At 37.6% G+C, this 23,985-nt stretch overlaps 1 protein-coding gene across 2 annotated transcripts; it reads left to right on the top strand.

Annotated features, from left to right (window-relative positions):
- Positions 1 to 19: 19 nt before the first annotated feature.
- On the top strand, positions 20 to 21,128 carry LOC144660264 (sterol O-acyltransferase 1-like). 2 transcript variants are annotated; one of them, XM_078520869.1, is made up of 14 exons: positions 20 to 224; positions 1,234 to 1,304; positions 1,572 to 1,684; positions 4,411 to 4,461; positions 4,571 to 4,678; positions 5,735 to 6,005; positions 12,477 to 12,552; positions 12,641 to 12,821; positions 15,498 to 15,635; positions 16,143 to 16,278; positions 16,872 to 16,970; positions 18,932 to 19,061; positions 19,432 to 19,583; positions 20,415 to 21,128. In XM_078520869.1, the coding sequence occupies exons 2-14, from the start codon at positions 1,263 to 1,265 to the stop codon at positions 20,487 to 20,489; spliced, it is 1,572 nt and encodes a 523-aa protein (XP_078376995.1). In that variant the 5' UTR covers positions 20 to 224; positions 1,234 to 1,262; the 3' UTR covers positions 20,490 to 21,128. The 2 variants fall into 2 exon arrangements, with proteins under 2 accessions (XP_078376995.1, XP_078376994.1); XM_078520868.1 differs by lacking the exon at positions 20 to 224 and adding an exon at positions 1,048 to 1,153.
- Positions 21,129 to 23,985: the final 2,857 nt, after the last annotated feature.

Below are 23,985 nucleotides of genomic sequence, written 5' to 3'. Positions count from 1 at the left end.
GAACACAACACCGCGCGCTCTCAAGGCTGTAACTATGATTCAATGGAATGCATGGATTTTAATCTGGATTAATGTATCCACTGCCATGTGACAGTCAATTGTAACACGAGTTAGTCACGAGCTAAAGTGCAGAGGTTATTACAGTAATTGCTTCAACGTGGCTGCGACGGAAGTCAAAAACATGGAAAGCTCATTTCTGGCATTTCTAGGAAACTTGTAAAAAGGTAACTTTATACTTTTTAAGTTGCGCACTTACCCGGTCAAAATTTCATTGTTTTTCACTAGAGCAGCGGTGACCATCCCCCAGGGTCGACCTTCGGGTATCTTTGATGATAATTTTGTTTATGGTAGATTTTTCTCGGTTGGGTCAAGTGTAATTTGAGGAATTCAAATTCTCTCATTGTGCGACCAACAAAAAACAATTAGGCCATTCCTAATTGCATCGACATACTGTATAGTTTTGAAAGAAAATTAACAGTCGAGACTTTTGATTTTACAAGACTTCGAACTAAAAAATATATTATCTAATTCACGCTGAAGCATGTTAATATATCGTGACAAACATTGTACCAGGCTTTTAATGGACTATTTATTATCTCTGAGCTGTTGTAGTTACAACTCAAGAAGTATTTAATTTATTTTGATTGTTTTTATATTGCTGAACCAGACTACCGTCAAATCGAAGTCTTAAACGCCGATCGCGACCATATATACGCTTAGATTTTTAGGTCTCGCAAGCACCTGCTCCCAGTAAGGAGAGGTGATCATGGGGGTCAGGGGTGCTGAACCAGACGGATTTCCGGCTGAAATCGGCCTGGCGTTCGCAGACAAATTTTTGGAAAAGATGCATGAGGTAGTTGCTAATGTTTTTCATCATGTGGAAATTTTCGTGTGTTAAAACTCTATCATTCGCATCTTCCCGTATTTTTTTTTTCGTTAAACTAATCGCATACCGTATGCCCGAAAGCATGACGTTTGGTTTCCGTGTCAGCGTGACTGAGTGCATGACGGAACTAAACTGGTTTCTCTTCCTTCTCGGCCAGCTATTATGCGTGGTCACCAAGGCGAAAAAAATCAGTCTAAGTAAGGGATTACATGATGGCAGCGTCGACGACTGCACGAAGGAGAAATCTACCTCACGAAAGAAATGGGGGTGATTTGTCTTTGTAAACAGAACAGCATTGATGTTAAGAAGTATTTGGACCGAGCTGACAGAGTTTTGTCTCTTTTTAGGGGCCAATTTCTTCGACAAGAAGCACGAAATGGGACGAGCTCGCGCCCAAGAAGTTCGCCAAAGGGCAGAGGTACATATACCCGTACACGGAACCTAAACTTCAAATTGAAACGCTTAATTTAAAAGTTAACTATTGTATCGACCAGCAATTGAAAAAAGCGGTTATTTTATTTATCCTACGCTGGCTGTCCAGACTATGGCTCTTCGCAAAACGTCAAACTTCATTCATTTTTAATTTTCCTTGTTCATTACACACAGTCATCACAGTATTAAAACTCGTGTCAGAGATTTATTTTTTGATGTTTTATTCATTCATTTATTTTTTCTTTTCGTCCAGCAACTGAGAACAGAGTTGGTGGAACAAATTGACGGTCAACTGAACGAACTGCTTGACGATGTTTTACACGATGTGGATAGTATAGAACCGAGAACAGATCACTCATACTCTAAGTAAGTTCTAAGTAAGCTTACTAATCTGTCATCCTTAATTAATCGACTACATCTTGTAAAGCGGCTCTTGAAATATGTTAAATTTGCCTTGTACGGCTAAATTACTACTTCAAGCGAAACCTCTCGCAGTCTGCAATCGACCCTTGTTCGCTACACAGTGGGGTCGAATGTAATTTTCACTCTAATTGTGCTCGCACGTGATGTTCGCGGGAGTTAGAATACACAAACGAAAATCGATCTGAAGCGATAAAAAGTTTATTTTAAATACTTGACACCTAGGGTGATGTAATTACAAATTATCAATCAAACAGTGTAGTCAAGTTTTCTATCATTTTGCTCGATGGTATCGTGTTGAATAGAGAGCAGAACCCACTCATACGCGAAACGGAAGAATATTTTACGTCACAGCTGGTTTCACGTAATTTGATCGGCCTTGATCACGCAATTCCTGTTTTTCAAATCCTTTGGCGAAGCGTCGTCTTTAATTTCTTAGTTTTAATGTTATTTTATGCTTCTGGTAGAAGTTTAAGCCTTTTAGGACAATTTGTTTTAGATCTCATGAATTTCGATCCACCTGTCAAGAATTTAATAATTGCGATAAATATCTTTAATTTTGACCTCTTAATGAATTGGAACCCCTTATTAAATCTATTTCATTTGTATTATATGATTTTTTTTTAATTGTGATATTTCGTCATTAAAATGTTTGGTCGTTTCATTTGTAGTAGGACAAACTACATCTTCCTCTTGCTGTGATTCATGGCAAATGTCATGAAAAGTGTTGTTTAATATTAATGACTAATTATGTTAATAAGCTAAATACTTATCTAAGTATCTCTAATATCCTAGGCCTTCAATTGTGTCTTTTTGAATCATTTTTAAAATTACACATTTTCGTATCCATTTTGATAAAATTACAAGCAGGTTATAAAATGCAGTGTTTGTAAATCAGAAACAGATGTCATATAATTTTTGTAACAGTTGACTTTTGAAATGTATCAGTCATTTATTTAAAATACCAGGCAATATTTTAGATTGTCTTTGATTTATTTCCATATTACCAAGTAAACAAGTTTTGGTTATTTTGAACAGCATGCCGGCCGGCATGCCATGGATAAACATATGATCAACAAAACACTTGCCGCTTAGTCAAGCATGGGAATACCTCTGATGGCTCTAATAATACCGGTTATAACTAATTGTGCTTTCCAAAAAGATAATGAATAATAGCATTAGTAAAATGAATAGAATGAGTTTTGTGGGTTGAAAACAGTACCTCTTCACCAATGTGGCTAAATATGAGAGGTTTTATTATGATTTTGATAAAGATAAAGTTTTGTTTTGTGAAAAAGGATCATTCAAGTTTTATATTTATTCATGAATTTTATGTCGATTGACTTCAGTATGTACAGTGGTGTTGTTCAAATCTACCTGACTTAAAGGGGCTTTGTCCGGCAATTTTTACGCAATTTCGGTACTGACCAACTGGTCATAGAATTAACTTCAAAATATCACAATAATGGCTTAAAACTGTAGAATAACTCAAAAGAAACATAGATTGGCCAATGACCAATTATGTTAATAAGCTAAATACTTATCAAAGTATCTCTGATATCCTAGGCCTTCTGGTGTGGTTATTTGTATTATTTTTACAATTATACATTTTCTAATCCTTTATGATAAAAGAACAAGCAGGTTGCAAGATACAGCATTGTAAATCACAACTGATGTGAAATAACTCAATCTGTAATAGTTGACTTTTTAAATAGTATATGTAATTTATAATATCAGGCATTTTTTGTTTGATTTATTTACGTAATAAACAAGTTTTGGTTATTTCCGCATGCCTCAGATAAACATACCTATTGCTGACATCACTGTTGTTAAATTGAAATGCCATAAAGTTTTGTCGTATGACAATGATAAATAAAGCACTTACTGATTAGTGAAGCATAGAAATACCTCTAATGACTCAAATAATAACAATCTTTATTATTAACTACAGATGTTTTTATGTTTTCCATTGATCCTAAGCATTTGCATAAAGATAGTAAACATTCACATTGTGGTAGAAAGTGGTGAATGAATAATTTGTTGGAATTTATGCCAAAAATATATTAAGTTATTTTGGACTAAACACAAACAAAACAAGATGCAATTTATAATCTACTGACCTGTGCAATAATCGAAAAGATTTGGTGACCATAATTTTGGAGATTACGGTAAAACTGCATCAAATGAGGCATGTAGTGTGTGACAAAAAACAAAGGATGGAATTCAAAGACCTCTTCATCTTTACTAACTGGTCAGTCTTGTGAGGCTGCAGGCTCTAAGAATAATTGCAAGTTGCCCGAAGGCCCTCAAAATAAAATTATAAGAAATCATGGGTGCCCAGATCTTAATAGCTTTCATGATAGTAAAGTTATACAAGTCACCCAAAGGCAAAATTAAGTCGCCTGTGGCACCTGGGCTCTGCTAGAGCACAGCTCTGCATCCCTATATTTGTCAGGTCCTGACCTGTGATTATAAATTGTTTTTATTTCTCTAGAGTAAGATGTAAACCTCTTAGGACACAAAATACTCGGCCCCCCTTTTTAAACTCTTTTTACTTCCAAAAAAAACCAATCTTCTAGGGCCCCCGTGGGGACAAATTTTTTGCGTCCCGGGGGTGTCCGCTTACGAGAGCTTCGACTGTATTAGTAATACTCCCTTAATTATTTTTTCAGAGACAAACTGAATGGAAATAAAGTGTTTGTTGCACGACAATCAGTACTGACGTAAGTACATGACTTAACTATAACTTGTTCAAATCTGAGCAGTTGTGGTGTACATGTACATGTATGTTGAAGTATTCACTGCAGCAAGGTTTTATTTTCTGTCCTTTAGGGAACTTCTTGAAGTCAACCACATCAAAACAATCTACAACATCTTTGTAGCTCTACTCATAGTGTTCATTATAAATACTGTAGTCTATGACTACATTGATTCAGGAAGGTAAGCTTTTCGATCTTAACTCAGTGTTAGTTTCAATCAAAGAGATAAAAATAATGTTGAAAGAATGGGGATAATAGGATAGTGGTGGATTAGGTTTTCCTTTAGGGTAAAGACTAGTGGCTTTTTGTGGGTATTTTTGACATAAATGCAATGCTGGAATTCATGATGGAATGAATTATGTAGAATGTAAGAAACTGAATTCAGTTACATGTACTTCTAGCTTGGATTTGAAAAAAATTCAAAGTGACAACAGGAGGCAAACCCATGACCTCTGTGATATTGCTGCCTTACTCTACCAACTGAGCTATAGTGCCTTAATACTGGGAGTAGGCCAATATCGTGGATTCTGCTTCTGCTATCTGACTTATAAGACTTATAAAGGAGATGATTAATGACTTTTACACGTAAGCCACTGAAAGACTTAAAACTGTGTGATCAGCAGTTGAAATGTGAGATCAATGAAACTATCTACATGGTGTGTGGGTAATTTCAGCACTCACTGCTCTTTTTCCTGAAAAGGACTCTTAAGGCTATAATGAGGCCCTGCTAGGGTAAATTCTGACAAGCGACACTACCTAAAAAGTAGCGACAAAAAACTATTTTTGAAAATCTAAATTCCGACAAGGACAAGCAATTTTCCTTTAATTCAACTACCAACAGGGACGGGAAGTCTGATAAAACAGCGAAACGGGACATTTTTAATTTAGGGATTTGAACTTACCACCCCTATGATACTGATGGCTTATAGCTAGCTTGGTAAAGCGACACATCAATACCATGGAGGTCAGTGTTGATAAACAGATCTCAAACATTGTCTAAATAAATAAAAATCAATAAACCAAAGTTCTTTGTTTTACGAGGGTTGCACATAACAGTCTTTCAACTGACAAACCTGTGGCCCTTGGATTCCCAATCAAATTGGAATTTAGAAGTGTTGGTTTTTGTCTAGAAAAAATGGTTGTGAGAGAGGAAATGTTGACGGTATTTCCTCAGTACTAACATGTTGGTACTACAAAAGTGTGAAATCAATATTATCAACTTCTATTTCGTTTACAGGCTTTGGCTTGATTTATCAATTCTAACATGGGCATTTGGCAAACCTTCCACTGTGGTCAGCATATGGCTGGTAATGAAGGCTATGGCTATGTCCGCGTTTCCAATTTTCACCGCTTGGCACACAAACAGACATTCTTGGCTTCCCCTTCCAGATGTAGTCTGGCTACTTTTGTACATAATCTACATGGTCATTTTCGCAATATTTCCAGTCCAGGAGGTGTGCCAGCACAACTTGCCGCCCGCGTCTTCCATCATCATACTTGCAGAACAGGTATGGAAGTAAATAAGAGCGGATTTCAATTGAGTAATCACAAATCACAATTAAGTAATCACTCAAGCCAATCACAAACGATGCACACAATCCAGTAAAGCAATCAAATTTTGAAGCAAGTACATGGAGCCAGCACGAAGCACGGAATCGTGCGCGAGCGAGTCACGATTGATTCTGATTGGCTGAGAAAGTGGCGCAAATGTATTTAACCTATCACTGAACATACTTATGCAAAACCAATGCAAACGCAAATTACTTTCGACACTTAAGTGAAAACTGCTCTAAAACCAAAGCAAAGTTATCACTCTGTCCAGTCACAAGAGCAATCCAGTGAATCAATCAAAACTTGATAAGCAAATACATGTGGCCAGTACAAAGTGGGGGAAAACTTGTGACGGAGGGATTTGCGATTGGTTTTGGTTTCTTTTGATTAGTTGGGAAAGTGGAGCAAGATTTTGAAACCAATTGCTGAACATGGTAATTTAAAACCAAAGCAAATGTGATTTTATTTTGACACTCAAATGTTAACCCCTCAATGAGTGTGGCTCTAACGCAAATAAGTCTGGTGGTTATATTGCTGTCAGGTTGACTGTTTTCTTGAATTGTTTAGGAATTGCATTAAAAGTGACTAGTGTGTTGTAGTCATGACATTGTGTGGTTCCACCCCATGAAAGGTCATTGAGATTTCTGAGGGGGTGGGGTCTTTTTTTTTTTTTTTTTTTAAATTTTTTTTTTTTTTATTGATTGCTCACACATTTACAAACATTACATTAACAGCGTTATTATTACACTACTTACAGATATTATTTGCACAAAAAAAAAAACTAACAATACATTACGAACTACAGTACAATACAATGTAAGTTAACCTTATTAGAAATAAAAGAAAAAAAGAACTTACAAACACTAGCCTATCTTATACCTATAGAAAATAGTCCACGTAGCATTTAAACAAATATTTTTTAGGAGAGTAATATTGTATAATTAAGGAGATCGGAAGAAAAAAATTACTACTAACAGGGTCAAACCAGGACTGAAAAGTTAAATTTGATTCAGTTTTTTTTATATAAATTTTTAATTTGAAAGGTGGCCGAGGAGAGGTTTCCATTTCTCTGATGAAGAATTAGGATCATTTTTTTCAATTTCATAGCTTTTGTTCATGAGATGCAAGAAGTGCGAAAGATTAGGGATTTCGTTTTTTAATTTACAGACCCAGATACAATATCTGCTCATCAGACAAGAGAAATTAATTTGCAACTTTGCATTTGAGGTGTCTGGCTTTAGGCCGAGAGCAATGGTCATGTCTAATTTATTCCATTTCTGCGTACATAGGGATGTCTGAAGCCATTTAAAAAAGCTTTCCCAAAAACGAGTGGTCTGGTTGCAATGCCAAAAAAGGTGGAGCAAAGTTTCTGTTTCCTTTTCGCAAAAGGAACAGCGGTCACTGTCTTTGATTTAATTTTATACAAAAGGAGTTTGTAGGTAGACGTCGAGAAGAAATTTAAATTGGAATATTATTAGTTTGGTACTTTTTGTGCAAATCTTTGTAGATTGAAAAGCTCTTTTCCAGTCAATTTCACCTTTTTCCAAGTCGCAATCTTCGTGCCTTTCGCCTGAGAAGTTTCCGTGCTTCGCTTTTAGTTGCAATGAATTTTGTACGTTAAGTTGCTGGGTTTTTTTACCTTGAGGAAAATTTTAATGAATGGTTCAATCTCATCTTTTTCGGGGCTATCTATGTTTTCTTTGAAACGTTTTCTTAGGTTCTTCAGCGTGGCAATAATCCCCCCGAATGCTAAAGGGCAGGCTTCGAGTCCGTATTATTCTGAATTCTTCATAGGAGAGAGGTTTGTTTGCGTCTTTCATGAGAGACCTAATGGTCGATTTTCCATTTGCGCTTCTCGAAAATAGATGGGTTTGCTGTCTATTCTGGTAAGAGAATTATTCCAGAGAGGCTGTGATTGATAATGTTGTAAGGAGGAGATATTGTCAGTGTAATTAACCTCGGCCCAGATCATCAAATTTCATTATGAAGATATTTGTAGATGAGAAGTGATGCTTGATATCTGTTTTGTTTAAATTTCCAAGAAAAACAGCTTCTCCGCCATATCTTCCAAGTTCTCGTTCAAAGAAAATTTCCTTTTCTAAGTTTGTTTTGTCAAGATATTTTTTAATCCAAATAGTTTTCAAAATTTATTAAATGAGAAAAGGTCAATCATTTTAAGCCCACCATTACTGTAATCGTTAATCATAATGTTTCTTTTAATTTTATCGGGTTTCCCGTCCCAGAGAAATGATAGAAAGCTCCTTCAGTTCTTTGATAGCCTGGTGGTTTGTTGGGAGAGGGGAAAGAACATGAACAAGCTGTGAAGCAATTAGGCTCTTTAATATAGCGATTTTTCCAAGTAAGCTTAGCCTTCGGTACTGCCGTTTCTAAGTAAATTTCGAACTTTCTCTTTTTTTCGTTAAAGTTCAGCTTTACCGTTAATTCGGGTTCTATTGAGAGCCACACCCTAATGTTTTGATTTTTAAATGCTGCCATCTGAAACCTTTCTCGGGAAACATAATGTCTTGGCTTCTTGCTTTTGAACCTATCCACAATGCTTCGGTTTTTTTATTATTGAGTCTGAGCCAGAAATCTTGCTAATTTCCGATAACATCGAGCGAAGTTTCAAACGCGTCTTTTGAGCCGTCAAGGATTAATGTCGTGTCGTCAGCATATTGGCTTAATTTGATTTCTTTTTGGTTGACTGAATTCCTTTAATATGTTGGTCACTTCGGATTGCGCTAGCTAAAACTTCGACGGAAAGGACAAATAAAATGAGAAAGAGGGCAGCCTTGCCGCACCCTCTCTCAATTTTAAAACATTCGCTTATCCATCCGTTGTTCATTACGCAACTTTCGATATCACAGTAAAGAGTTTGTATCCATTTTTGAATGGAAGGGCCAAAGCCATAGTGTTGCAACGTTTTTTCAACGAAAGACCATTCGAGTGTGTCAAAGGCTTTTTCGAAATCTAGAGCAAAATCAAGCCTGGGATGCTTTGGTCATTGGTGTAATTAATAATACTGTCGATCAGTCGTATGTTTTCGCCGATAAATCTACCTTTAATAAATCCTGTCTGATCGTTATTAATAAGTTTTGGAAGAGTAGATGATTCTTTTGCGATTGACTTTGCTGCTATTTTATAGTCACAATTTAACAGAGATAAAGGCCGCCAATTTTTTAATATTTTGAGGTCTGCTTCTTTTTTAGGGATAAGTTTTATTATGCCCCGTCTCTGTGTCATTGCGAGTTGCCCATTCTCGTATGCAAAGTTAAGAGCAGCGAGAAGAGCGCCTGAAATATCATCCCAAAATATTTTATAGAACTCTGCTGGTAACCCGTCAGTTCCAGGGGTTTTGCCGTCGGCCATTTGCTTTAAGGAAGTGAGACACTCTTTCTCCGTGAGTGGGCCTTCACACAAATTTTGTTCTTCTTGTGAAAGATGTATTGTATTTTCGGCCGGGAAAAATTTTTCCATGATAGATGGATCTTGTTCAGAAGTTAGCTTTGTCTCGTACAGATTTTTATAAAAGGAAAGACATTCCTTTAAAATATCTTTGTCTGTCGTGATGACGATGTCATTGTCGGTTTTTAGCTGGCTTATTGTTCCTTGTTTGTAATGTCTTTTTTCCAGATTAAGAAAATATTTGGTGTTTTTCTCACCTTCATTATGCCATCGACACTGCGATCTTAAAATAGCCCCTTTTGTTCGGTATTCTATTATCTTTTCATGTTGATCTTTTTTGCTTTTCAGCACGCCTAAAAGTTCTTCCCGCTGCTTCGCTTCAATGTTTTTGTCTTCTAATTTTATTTCAATCGCGGCTATGGTCCTTTCTATTTCGTCTTCTTGAAGAGCGCTTTTTTTCTTTCTTTCTTTGGAATAATATAGCGATGATTCTCTCACTTTAAGTTTTATCATTTCCCAAAGGAGAGCAGGAGAGACAAACGGATCATTTGAATATTCGTTTTTTGTTTGTTGGATCGGTCTTTTATTTTTGAGATGTAATCATGTCCGATAGAAATGATGTGTTCAATTTCCAGAAACCCGGCCCTCTGGGGTTAGCGTTTGTTGTAATTTCCATGGTTACCATTGAGTGGTCCGTTTTGTATCCAGGAACAATGTCCACGGTGTGACATGTTTTTAGACTTTGGCTGATCAAGAGGAAATCGAGCCTACTTGAATTTGTAAATTCTTCTGTCGCCAAGTTATCTTTCTTCCTCTGGATTTAGTACTCTCCAATATCTACAACATCCCAGGTTTCGCAAATGCCTTTAACCTCTTCAAGTGAGTTTTTATGTGTGCTGGCACGCCCCTTTCTTATCTTTTGAAACATCCTACTATTAAAATTCCTCCTATTGATCTCGTCGAGAATCTTGTAAATAAATGGCTATATCTCTGAAAAATCAGGTTTATCTTCATTTGGCGCATATAGATTGCAAAAGTGATGTTTACCATTTGTAAAATGTCGCAGTGATGAAACGACATTAGGATCTGGCGTGTTTTGGTGATTTGCAGATGGAATTGTTATTAAACAGGTGCGGCTGCCTGCTGAAAAACTAAACAGGGCTTTGATCCCCATTCGGGTCCACAAATAATATTTTTTCTGTGCGACTTGCAGTGTTATGGAAATTTTTCTTCCTTAGCAGTAAAAATTTCTTTCCGTTTAGAAACCTCTCGAGCCCCTTATTTAGAGAATAATTAATTTTTAAATCACCCATTCAATAATTTCTGGGGTATATGCAGTCCGTTTAGAATGTTTGACCCTTCATGAGACCTCTATTTAAATTATTTACACTTTTGTATGCCATGAGACTTGTGAAAAATAAGTGTCATTATATTGCACAATAGGCCAGTAAATCAAACGAACAACAAAAGTTTACATAAAACACAAAACGAAGCGGCTCTTGCAATCGCCCTCGAATTTTGATTCAAAACAAAATTAGGTTAATTCGGGAGTAATTACCTAGAGCTTAATAAAACTTAGCTGTTAGGATGCGCTGTGTCGATGTTTACTACCTCAAAGCGATCTACCGTCCGCATAAGCCGTTTTTCGGGCTTATTCTTAGAGGAAAAAAAGAGTAAATAATTCTTAAATATAGTTTCCTATTTCGGGTCGATAAAAATTTAAAGATTTCTAGGTTTTTCCATCTGGCCAGAGCTTACCTCTATGAACAATTTTTCTGGCTGGGCCTTGCTGAAGGCTGCGGGAATCTTATTTTTTTTCGCTTTCATCAGTGTCGGCATTTGTCGTTTCCTTCTCTGGACGATTTCGTACGGCAGGTCCTGATACATCTTGTAGTTTCTGTCTTTTAGACGTCTTCCCAGGGAAAGGATCTGCTCGCAATCCTTGTATCTTAGAAATCTGGCGAGAATAGGTCTTGGCTCGCCCTCCTTCTTTTTCCTAACCGATGCACCCGCTGAATTTCTACGATGCTTGCGTTCAAAAAGCCCAGCTCAGTTTCTAAGAACGAACGGAGGACTTGCTCGGTGTCTTCCCTGTCGCTGCCGTCTTCAAATTCGAGGATGTTTTCAAACTTTATGTTCTCCCGTCGCGAGTACGCTTCTAGATAAAGGCGTTTTGTTTCCAAGTCGGCCACTTTTTTATTAAGCGCCTGGTTTTCTTTTTCGAGGTTAGTAAGCTTCAGGTTGATGTTTTCATTGTGCTTGTTGATGCTTTCAAGTTTAGAGCTGTGTTTCCCTTCAGCGAAGTTCAAGCTTTCTTTCAAGTCGTTGATGTCTTTGGTGGTGTTGGCTTGAAAACTTTCCAGAGTTTCAGTTCTCGTTTCTAATTTTAGAAGGGTAGCTTGAATATTGTTGACAGACTGCTCGATAGCATCTAGTTTTCCAAGCTTTTCGAGAATTTGTTGGAGTGTCTCCTGCATTTTATCAGCTTCACTCATGATGCACGGACCCGTTAATGGCGGCTTCTCTTCGTCGTCCACGTGGAGTTGCTCGGTGTTATTTTGTGTGTTCCGAGGTTTTTTTTGTTCTGGCGACTCGTTGGTAGAGGAGTTAGACGACCTATTTTTTCTCTTTGTCAACGTTTCCATGGGATTCGGCCATTAAATATTGAAAAATTTTGACGGCCTTGGCGGACGATTTGCCCACGCTGCTTACTCCTTCGAGGCGCGCATGCTTTGGGGGGGGTCTTGAAGGCTAAAATTTTAATGTAAAGGGTGAAGCTAAACTGGAATTTCTTTCTTGAGGGGTGTTAGGAGGGGGTGTTTGAACCAAAAAACCCTTCTCTTGAGGGGTATGGATATTTTGTGGAACAACACATTTGAAACATGTTAGTGAAGAAAAAAGAGTCAGTGAATAAGCATTTCTTAAGAATTGTAAATTGCTGACAAAAACTACATTTACTATTTTATAATTTATCAAGACTCATCAAATCATCATTTTAATGGTTTCCTTTCCTTTCATTACAGATTCGCTTCATGCTGAAAGTTCATGCATTTGTAAGAGAAAATGCTCCCAAGGTTCTTTCATACAAAAAGACACAAGGTAAGCTCCATATATCAACTCTTGTAAATCTCAAGCTTGAGATAAAAATTGCCCCTTCTGATTGCCATATAAATCCTTTTTCTCTTAGGGATAAAGGACAAAACAGAACCACCAGCAGAGGCAGAAACAGATCAACCCGATGAGGTTGTTGATGATGCCGCAAACGGAGACGACAAACTGGAGAAAGAGAATCAACCATTGCCAGAGTTTGGACAATACTTGTATTTCCTGTTTTGTCCAACTCTTATCTACAGAGATCAGTACCCGATGTAAGTATTAAAAACACAGTTTTGTATGCTTCACTTGTCTTGAAGATAAGCCACACCTTTTGTGAGCTCAAATTTTGAAAAAAAGACATTGAAGTTTAAAGGTAAACAAACATCATAAAGATTGGGAGAGATGTAAATTTAGTTGTCGGGAACATAGGGACCTCCGCACAACATATATATTTATATATATAATATATGACTTCAGGTGGGTTTCACACTGATAAATCCAGAATAGTGCTCAACAATGAAGGAGCGGTAATAACAGTGATTTTCTACTCAGTATCGTTTCATATGGGCTTTAATACAGGTCTGTTTCGTAGACCAACAAAGAGTTGATCCACTCATCAGTTAAATTCCATATACACTGTCGCATCGCTAGGGTTTATATACATCAATGGTGTGATCGTTACAAAATTCAAACTTAAAAAACAATAGTAATATACATTTGTAAGCTTATGATTGGTCCTTGAGGACGCGATTGAATTTAAGAAGAAATTTACAAACGTAATGAGCTTGTATCAACTTGCAGGCACAAGCGAAAATTTCTTCTTAAATTCCATAGCGTCCTCAAGGACCAATCATAAGCTTACAAATGTATATTACTATTGTTTTTTAAGTTTGAATTTTGTAACGATCACACCATTGATGTATATAAACCCTAGCGATGCGACAGTGTATATGGAATTTAACTGATGAGTGGATAACGCTTGGTTGGTCTACGAAACAGACCTGTTATATATATAATATATTTATATATATAATATATTTTAATATATAATATATTTTAATGTAAATAGCTTTTAATATTTTTTAAATCTTGTAATATATATAGTTTTTATACATTTACACGTAATTCAGTCTAAGGACTGCAAAGTGTAACAGGTTTTTAATAAACAATATTTCTTCTTCTAACCCCTGAGCTGTACAGCCACATGGCAAGCTACAACCCCAGACAATACTGTTGGGAAGGTCGCCAAGTTTGCGCTCCCCCTCCCCCTCATTCAATGTTGAGGTATACCCAGGGTCCGAAATTGCGCCTTCCTGGTCGCCAATGCGACTAAATATTGAGAGCTGGCGACCAGAATTTCACAACTGATCGCCCACTGGCGACTAAGTTGCTTTGTAAGAGTATTCAGAGAAATTGATTAAAAATAAAATTCGGAGCCGTTTTTTAACAATTTATTGACTCACTTTTTATCTTAGTGATGTCCTTGAGATAACACTGAAGTAAATTTCTCGCTACATAATGTATAAACTCCCCAACAGCTCAGCCAACAGCTGCGATCAACACGATTCGAACATTGCAAGCCGCCATGTTGTTTTCCTCAGCGGTTTTCCCCATGACACTATTGCGGGCGCGCCCAGACATGTGCTTTCTTTCGCATGCAATGGTCCATGCAATGAATATTCATTCTGGCAATGTCATGTCCGCGGACACGCTGAATATTCCGTCATTTACTTGAAACTGGTAAGGCTACAGATGCAAAAAACTTTGTGGAAGATTTAGATATCATTACATGCCAGGCTACTAAGCTACGACGTTCCACGAACGACACGTCTTGTTGTCACTGTGTTGAATGAAAAACCTACCTGTCGAATGATATGTCAGAAAGTTGGTGGAAATGATGTTTTTTATATTATTAAAGAGCGGAATGTTTGGGTAAGACTGTAAAGTATTTTCCTTTAAATGTTAGAGAGTTAACATTCGATAAAGAAGACTTTTTAAGACTCTACTTATAGGCGGGTACAGCATTTCTTTGAGTGATTGTCATCGTTGTTTTGTGGTATGAGTAAGCTGTTTTTGAGCATATGAATGGCCAAAAATAGAAAGAAGAACAATGTTTCGTCTTTTAAGTGTAAAAGGAAAGTCAATCGAAAAACATTGGCGACCAGAAGTTGCCATCTGGCGACTAAAACTTTCGGTCCGGTCGCCAGGTGGCGCCGATGTAAAAAATTTAATTTCGGACCCTGGGTATACCTAGAGACTTCAATCACAGCATATTGTCTATCATAATGTTCAGTAATACTTCAACATTGATATGGGGGAGAGGGGGGCCCATACACCTTGTGTACGTACCTATAGTTCAGATTTATTTAAAAGTTGTGGAAATCAAAGCGATCATGTGCAACCTTCCCAAGGACTAATGTCTTAAGTTGTAGGTGACTTTCTACGTCATTTACTGTAGTAATTCTCACTGGAGTGATTCGCTTTTGTTTTGGTTTTGGATTACTATCATTAGTGATTGGTTTAAAAAAATGCTTGCACCACTTTCTCAGCCAATAAGAAGAAAAACCAAAATCGCTCGCAGGTTTTCCCACACTTTACGCAGGCTTCATGTGCTTGCCAGTTTTGATTGATTCACTGGAACGATTGTCCATGTCCTTTGTGATTGGCCAGAGTGATAACTTTGGTTTTAGTTATATGACAGCCAATCCAAAATCACTCTGTCATATCAAAATATTGTTGTTATTATAAACGAAATTTAGAAAACTAACTCTCAAGACAATGAAGTTTTACTTCTGCCCCTTATACCCATATATAAACCCTTTTGCACATTTGAAAAGTGTTCACTGGGGTGATAATTTTCTCTGCACTTTCTGCCTCATTTTTCGATTCCACTCTATGATAACGTAAAAGTCAATTTGTTCACAGTAGACGTGTTAATGATTTTTCAGGACTCCTCATATCAGATGGAACTATGTGGTATCCAATGCCTTCCAAACACTGTCCTGCATATTCTACACTTACTATATATTCGCTCGCTTCTGTGTGCCTGTGTTTAGAAATATTGGAAAGGGACACTGGAGCTTCAAGTAAGTTTGTAGCTTGGAGGAAACTGTGTCAGAAAATTGTTTGTACCATTAATTATTTGTATAGTTTCTTGAAATATCACAATAACGGCTTAAAACTGTAAAAGAACTCAAAAGAATCAAAGAAAGGCCATAAAGGGGTATGGATGGGCAAAATTCGATAAGACTAAAATGGATTATGTTCGGGTAAACTTTAAACTTGATGATGATAGTTCGGAAACGTTATTATAAAACAGAAAACCACATTTTTGTTTACACTGAGTAATGTTAAAAAGGAGAGCAGAAGTTTGCTCAGTAAGCTGTCTGTGGAAGGTGAAGATGACATGCATTAGTTTACAAAGATGATGCTGATTGGTCAAATGAGAATAACCATTAACCAATCAGATCTCTGCAGGTCATGCAATCAGTGTGAGAAATTTTTACGTCGAACCCCAGACATTTTACTTGAGTGTTCTGAAACTGGTACCCGAAAAAAGAAGTCAGTTTAGTTGACTTTTTTTGTTCTGTCAGGCATTTCACCCTTTCAGTGTTCAGCTGTATGTTGCCTGCCACAATGGTCCTCGTTCTTGGTTTCTTTGCTATTCTTCACTCCTGGTTAAACGCCTTTGCAGAAATGACCAGATTTGCTGACAGGATGTTCTACAAGGTCTGTTAAAACATTTACTATTCTTTACTTAGTGGATCATTAACTAGAAATTGATTTGGAAAGGCTTTTCTTAATTCTTTTAAAATTCCAGGTTCATTATACAGTAGCACAAAAGATGTTTGTAAGTTTTCGTCCATACCAAGACCTGTCAACATCTGGAATCATCAACTGAGCTAGTTTCTGTAGGTTAATTTCCTGTTGGCTAATGATGATGATGATGATGATGATGATGATAATGATGATGATGATGATGATGATGATGGCTACGGCTGCAGTTTACCCTTATTAACTTCCAGCTGATAATAATTTAAGTGTTTAACTTGACCGTCAAGTCATAAACGCAGCACAACAGTTTGTGTAAAAAGTAATAACTTTGTTACTCTTCACTAAGCCCGCGATTTTCTACGAGGGTCGCTAAGCAACGTGAGGTATGGTTGTCGCGACACGCTGGAAGCTATCGGTACGCGCGCTAGAGTTCGTATAATTTTCTGACTGGGTAACATGACTCGGAAACTCACCAGGCATTTTAAGAAAATAAACAGAAAACGGCACTTAGCCCAAAAATGAACGTGTTTTTTGTTTGTGTTTAACAGGACTGGTGGAACTCTGCATCGTATGCAGATTATTATCGCACGTGGAACGTTGTGGTGCATGACTGGCTGTATGCTTACATCTACAAGGACATGGTCAAGGTATGGATCTCGTCAAGGGACTTTGTCACAGATTTCACCAGATTTTTGAACAGCCAAAATTTATATTTGTGACGTAGGAAACCTAAAAATAATAGTCCATTTTTATTTATAATTGCTATATTAGAGTACTGAAACTATAAACAAGCGTGTTTGGCTGCGGATGGCTCGGATGGAAATGGATTGCAATCAGCCGGACCGTGTCACGGATTTTAGCCAAACTTAAGCATAGGAAATGACCATCAAATTTGTTTAAATGTATAAAATAACCTCTTAAACACAGTGAAGGCAATATTTAAATAACACACGAAATGCAAAAGAAGGAACGGATGGCCAAAAGTGTCGAAGAATGAAACGGATTGCGATGTGGGCTTTTGAAATATGGTCCGGCGGAACAGTTTTCAAAGTTAATCTTATCTGCTTGTGACTTTAATTTATGACGCCCGGGAGACACAATTGGCTGCCATGAAGCTATGGTTTTGTTATTTAGTATCAAAGAATTAATTTCTTTGCAAACATTTAGTTTCATAGCGAATATTTGGCAAAATTTAAAAACATAAGATTAACTTAGCCGTGACATAGTCCCTTTAACTTTTCAAGTTGCTTCCATGCGTCTTCAAAAAAATCGATATTTATAGACGTACCTTGATTTCTATCCACAAATTAACGTTAAATCTACCTTTATGGTCAAAGATAATGATTTTCATAGCGTAAGTTTCCTACCACTGATTTCAGAACAGTTTAGACCAAAAATCTGCGAAATCCCCGTGACGTGGCCCCCTTAAATTGTTATTAAAGTGTCACTATGATCAAATTTTCGATTTCCATATTTTAACATTTTCGTGTACAATAAGACGTTCTTACTCACCTTGCAAATTTTCAATCCATTACGAACATCAGAAGTCGTTTTGTTTTAACGTTTATTTCCGATATTTTATGGCCGCCATTAAACAACCTTGTTCCAAGGCTTGGTTGCGAATAGGGAGAAAATGACGTCAAAGGCTCCAAATACCTCACGGGTTGAAATTATAATAACAATATGTATTGAAAATCACGCGAAAAGCAACAAAAACTTTGGGCTTGTTTTTCGTGCAATTTTCTATGCTGATTGTTATTCTAATTTCAACCCGTGAGGTATTTTAGCCTTTGACGTCATTTTCTCCCTATTCGCAACCAAGCCTTGGAACAAGGTTGATTAATGGCGGCCGTAAATTCTCTGGAATAAATGTCATAATACAACGACTTCTGATGTTCGTAATGGATTGAAATTTGGCAAGGTGAGTAAGAAAGTCTAATTGTTCACGACAATTAAAAATATGAAGATCAAAAATTTGATCATAGTAGCACTTTAAATGATGGCTATATAAGGTGCATTCTGCCGCCACTGCCTGGCTTTCTTTTTCCCTGTAGTATCAATGTCTTGGGTCGAACGCAATACCCTTATCTCTGATTACTGTCTTTACAGTCAACTCTCTCTAAGACAAACACCTTCGGGACCGGCCTCAACTGTCCGTCTTAGAGAGGTGTCTGTTTTATAGAGAGTCAAGGTAACACGACACCAGTAATTCTGAGATAATAAAGCTGGATGTCTGCACAGTGGATCACGTAAAAGTCTGTTTTAAGTTGGTTGCTAAAGCGAAACCTAAGTAAGGCGCAGACTAATTTGCTTTTATATGTCGATACGAAGTTTGAAGTAATATTCACTAAAAAAATACACTTTTCAAGTGCCCGTTGAGGGTTTCAAAGTGTCCGTTGTCCGTCTTAGAGAGGTGTCCGTCTTACAGGGAGTTCAGTTACAGTTAAGTGACTGAAAAACGACAGGGACCATCACCAGGTGTCCGTCTAATATGGAGGTGTCCGTTAAGATAGAGTTGACTGTCTATCAATACTGTGAGATGAAAATAACTGTTGATCAGCATAAACTAGGATCGATCACAAGGCTTATTTTCTTTGTTTTTCTTCAGTTCATCAAGAACCGTCAATTGGCTACTGTGACAGTGTTCATCTTGTCCGCCATTGTTCATGAATACGTGCTGATGTTCGCATTTCGCTTTTTCTTCCCAATCCTCCTCGTCATGTTTGGTGCCGTTGGATGTAAGTAGTCCGATATGCATTTTTATGGACTGGTCTTGATAATTAACTTGTAAAATTAGTGAATCCTAATGGGTAATAAAGGGTGCAGCCTTTTTATGTAACTTGAATGCAGAAAAAGTGTTACACTAGTGCAAAAATTTCCGTAATAAGTAAGAAGGAACTTGTAGACCGCTAACGGCTGCCGATTGTCATCCAATTTTTTCGAAGATTGCCGAAGTTCACTCGAAACCTTCTGAAGATCACCCGAAAACGTCGGAAAATTTCCGAAGATCATGCGAAGAATTCCGAAGACGTCAAATTACTCTCCCCTATGCTCAAATTATGTGATTTACTCATTACCTTTTGACTGTTTTAACTCTTGCTTTTTCAGTGTCGTTTGTGTTCCTGAAGCCAAAGAAACATGAGAATGTGTCGCAGGCGTGGAATGTGTTTATGTGGATCACACTAATCATCGGGAATGGTCTCCTGATGTGTCTGTACAGTCAGGAATGGTTCGCTATACAAAACTGTCCAAGCAACAGCGTAAGTAAATTACGCTGTTCATATAGTACGAGTATAAAATTACCCCGACCAATCAGATACACTACTTGGATCTCTGTAGGGTTACGGCATCACTCTACATTCTGCCTCACTCCTACTTCCTGGGACGCGTTTTCTCCTCTCCCCCATCCTCTCTCGAGTACGAATCCAAAATGGCGCTCGCCCGATCAAAATGCTTTCGTTCGTTTAAATATCGTTGTCTTCTTCTTGGGATTACATGGGGAAACCTTCCGACTGGACTATGACCCCAACCCCCCACCCCTCCCGGCTCCCCAATTAATGTTCAAGTGGAGAGAATACAACAGAAATCAAGCTTCAAGTTTTTCTCATCCAGTTTTGTACCTCTTTCCTTATTAGTTGGCTTTTTGAATTACTTCAGTTTTAACCCATATCTTGGAGTTTGAAGTAACATTATCGCAGAATTACCTGACAATGAGTGACTTGGGGCGCTTAAAACTTGTCAGAACTGGCCAGCTGGTCCAGTGGTTTTGAATGGGCGTTTTGCACGAGATTTTCCCACAAATCCACTATAAAAATGTATAATATTTATGTATTGACTGATTTGACAGGATAAATCTGACTAACAACGGAATTCTGTTCTCGAATACAAAAAAAAAAAAAAAAAAAAAAAAAAATTTTTTTTTTTTCCAAAAAAACCCCAAAAAAAAAAACAACCAAAACACCCCAAAAAAAACATTTCCAAAAAAAAAATATAGTTCTTACACGCGGGTGTTTACGTATACCGGTCTGGCCAGCCAGTTCTTACAAATGAGAATCAGCCATTTTGACAAGTGTATTATTTTTTCTTCCCAGACTTCCCTACTGGATCAATTGTCCCCTCGGTCCTGGAGTGTGGAGTGCTTACAAACAAATGGAAACTCGCGCTGAGTTCGCTTAACGGATAACTGTACAGTGGGGAAACAAATAACTGCTCACTATAAATGGCTACAGCAAAGAAATAGCTCAGTGACAGCTTTACTCTCAAACAAAAAGGGATAGGATTTTAATTGAAAAAGAAAACAAAGTGGATATTTCAACGCAACTTGCATTTGAAGTTTAACTTGCTGTGATTAGTTTACATTGGATTACTTAAACTGACAGCTAGTTCCATTTGTTTATTCTCTGCCAAAGATGATTGAAAAAAGAAACTGGATATTTCGAAGTAACTTCAAGTTGCTTTGTTTAGTTTATATTGGATTACTTAAACTGAGAGCTAATTCTATTTGTATACTCAATCAAAGTTGATTGAGCAAAAGAAACGTTGATATTTCGAAGTAACTTCAAGTTACTTTGTTTAGTTTATATTGGATTACTTAAACTGACAACTAATTCCATTCTACTACGTGTTTAAACAAGAAGACCTAGAACACTTTTTATACATAATATTGTATTTAGCCAATCATACAATTTTAGCATAATACAATATCGCTGCTGGGAAATAAATGAGTGGGCAAAATACTCTGAGCGGGAAAATGGGGAAAGTAACATATTCATACGCTCGTCTTAATAAAACAATGTTTAGTTCTGCTTCTTTGACTCTCGTTATTCGCACGGACCGTCTTGAAAAGTGCTTGATTTTTTACAAAACCCCGCGTTCCCAGACCGTTCCACCTCCTCTTTATTTCGTGGATGCGGAGAGAGTGGGGCAAAATACAAATTTCCTGTGACGTCACGAAAATACGGGCAGAGTTCACACATTTTCGTACCCATAGCCCTTTTCGTTTCTCGTAAAAGGCGGGGCCTTGGCACGAGAAAAGAAGGGCTCTGAAGACAGGATTTCCAGTCCTAGATTTTGGGAATTCTGGTCTTCATGTATGCAGTTTCAAAAGAATGTATGAGAGTACTGCGTTTTTGATTTCCGTTCAAGAATTCTGTCTCAACAAACAGCCAATTAAAAAAATCGAATTAATTCAAAAATCCCATGTCCTCGAGCCCTTCGTTTCTCGTGCCAAAGGTTCGCCGGCTAAAAAAGGGAAAGGGCTATGGGACGAGAATGGAGTGACGGGTTCAGACACTAATCTCGTTCACAGGGTCTCCTCCGCTTTTCAAAATGGCGGCTTGTCAGAAAAGCGGATAAGACCAGTGTCGCATCTAGACCTTCAGGTAAGTGGGGGCTCGATCATTCAGACCCTTGAACAAGGGAGAGGCTCGTTCTTCGGGGCTTAGTTTGAACTAAAACTAAGGTGGGAGCCCCCACCCCCCCCCCCCTACTGGTCCGCCAATGGGATGGCCCCGGGGATGAGGGGGGGGCGCCTTGACACAGTTGACACTTCCTCGTCCCCAGGCGACTTTGCATTTTGTCAGTAAATGACGGAAAACAGGGAGCGCGGGGCATGATGGTTAGGCGTAAAACGCGGAGTTTTGCAAATGTAAGCGGCCCACAATTCAACAAAACGTGCACCACGTTCCAACAAATGAGGGAAGACTGGAGACGAGTATTGAGAAGTTTGGTCTCAGCTGATCACGGAACAATGCCAATCGTAACAAGGGTCTAACAAATCACTTTGTCATACGGACTCTTCGGTAGACTTGGTGCTAACATGACCAACAGGCTACCTTTGATGTTGAGTTTTATAGACTTTGTAGCAAGGTCTAGAGAAAAAAGAAATGAAGAAACATGCTCGTGCAGTTTCTTTCGTTTCCTTATGCACAAGTACCCAAGATTGCTTTATCGTCAATCTTTGCTTGTTTCACATTGCTTTTGCTCCATAAATTGGATTTCAATGGAAAGAAGCACAATTTGAAGGGATTGTCCTTTTCAATTAAAGCCACGCTACTAAGCCGAATTTTAGTACTTTAAGGAACACAATTGTTATTGATGCAAAGTGTTAATAAGTGTCAAGAAAAAAAGGGGAGCAATATAACTATATATTTCTCTTTTATTTGTTTCTGCCATATGGACTGTCTTGAAACATTTCAAAATATGTTCGCAAGTGTTTCCTCTTTGAAAGCACGTTATACATTCCTTCTGATGACCTATTTTAACGATTTAATGCTTACGCTTATGCTTATACGATTTAATATTATACTTGTTATAACCTGATATACAAACTCTTTTACGATTTACAACCTGTTACACAAGGTTATTATAGGATTTACAATGTTACGTTTCACACACGTTTGACTGAAAAAATAACATTGATGTAAACACAATTTCCAACGCCGTTAAATACGAAATTAATTGTTAAATATATCAAAATTATTTATACAACATTTTCATCATCTTTAGAAACTCGATTTTCCAATATTAATAGGCGATTTTCATGATGGCGTCACTTGACTACAACTACCAGAATCCTCCGCTTTGTCTTTTTGTCATTCTAATTAGGCAATTGTTTTTCAAACCCCACTGGGAATTCAAATTTGAATAACAAAGGAAAGGCGAAAAATCTGGTATTTGTAGTCAAATGCACTCGTGCAATGTGCTATTATCATACAGCTTTTATAATAAATACTTTATCCTGCACATATATACGCTTGCAACCACAGGCGGCCCAAGCTCACGATGTGAAGAGTTAGAAACGTGACTCTCGCCGGTGGCATATGGAGGTGTTGTGTTACAACGATTCGCATTTATAAAGTTTGTATGGGAGAAAACGCTTTTGAATTTATAGCTAAATCTATGATATTTTGACAAAAATCAACTCCCTCGATGTCTTTTTGTTATTCTGCTGTTATCTCGGTTCGCAGGCCGATCCGAGGCGTTTTAAGCGAGCTATTTTTTCTCAGCGTGGAAACCCGAAATGGCATAACTCGCTTAAAACGCCTCAATCGGCCTGAGAACCGAGATAACAACAGATATAATAACTATAACAACAAGATATCGAGGGAGGTTGATTTTATTGTCAAATTATCATTAGATTAAGCTATAAATTTAAAAGCGTTTTCTCCCATACAAACCTTTATAAAAGCGAATCGTTGTAACACAACACCTCCATATGCCACCAGGCGAGAGTCACTTTCCGTATTTCAAAGAGTATTATTTCAACTCTTCACATCGAGAGCTTGGGCCGCCTGTGTTGCAACTCGGACATATTTTTCATTTTTTTTTTTTATAATTCAGAGAAGTAAGGCGATTGCAAGCCGAAGATTTACGGACACAGCCGAAGATACGCGGAAACCAGCCGACCAAGTACGATACAAAAATGTAACAACAGTGTCTTGAAATCAGCAACAGAACGCCCACTGAAGGGAATAATTTGAAATTTTCTTTTTTCGGTCTGTTTGTGAAAAATAAAGCGAATAATTCCTAAATGCCTGTAAAAATATTCTGAGAATTGTTCTGCTGAAAGAAACCGCAAAATTCAGGTAACAAGCCCAGAGGATTCTATTTGTCCAAGTAGCCGCTTTGGTGGGCACATGGACTTATTTGGGGGGGGGGGGG

This window comes from Oculina patagonica, chromosome 7, assembly GCF_052425735.1.
Source record: "Oculina patagonica isolate OP01 chromosome 7, crgOcupat, whole genome shotgun sequence".
Classification (NCBI taxonomy): Eukaryota; Metazoa; Cnidaria; class Anthozoa; order Scleractinia; family Oculinidae; genus Oculina; species Oculina patagonica.
This window is presented reverse-complemented; position numbering and strand designations above follow the sequence as displayed.

Coding starts and splice junctions, on each gene's coding strand:
- LOC144660264 (XM_078520868.1), top strand. CDS start 1,096: ATGATGGCAGCGTCGACGACTGCACGAAGGAGAAATCTACCTCACGAA. Junction 16,971..18,931: donor TCTACAAGGACATGGTCAAG/GTATGGATCTCG, acceptor GTTTTTCTTCAG/TTCATCAAGAACCGTCAATT. Junction 19,062..19,431: donor CATGTTTGGTGCCGTTGGAT/GTAAGTAGTCCG, acceptor TTGCTTTTTCAG/TGTCGTTTGTGTTCCTGAAG.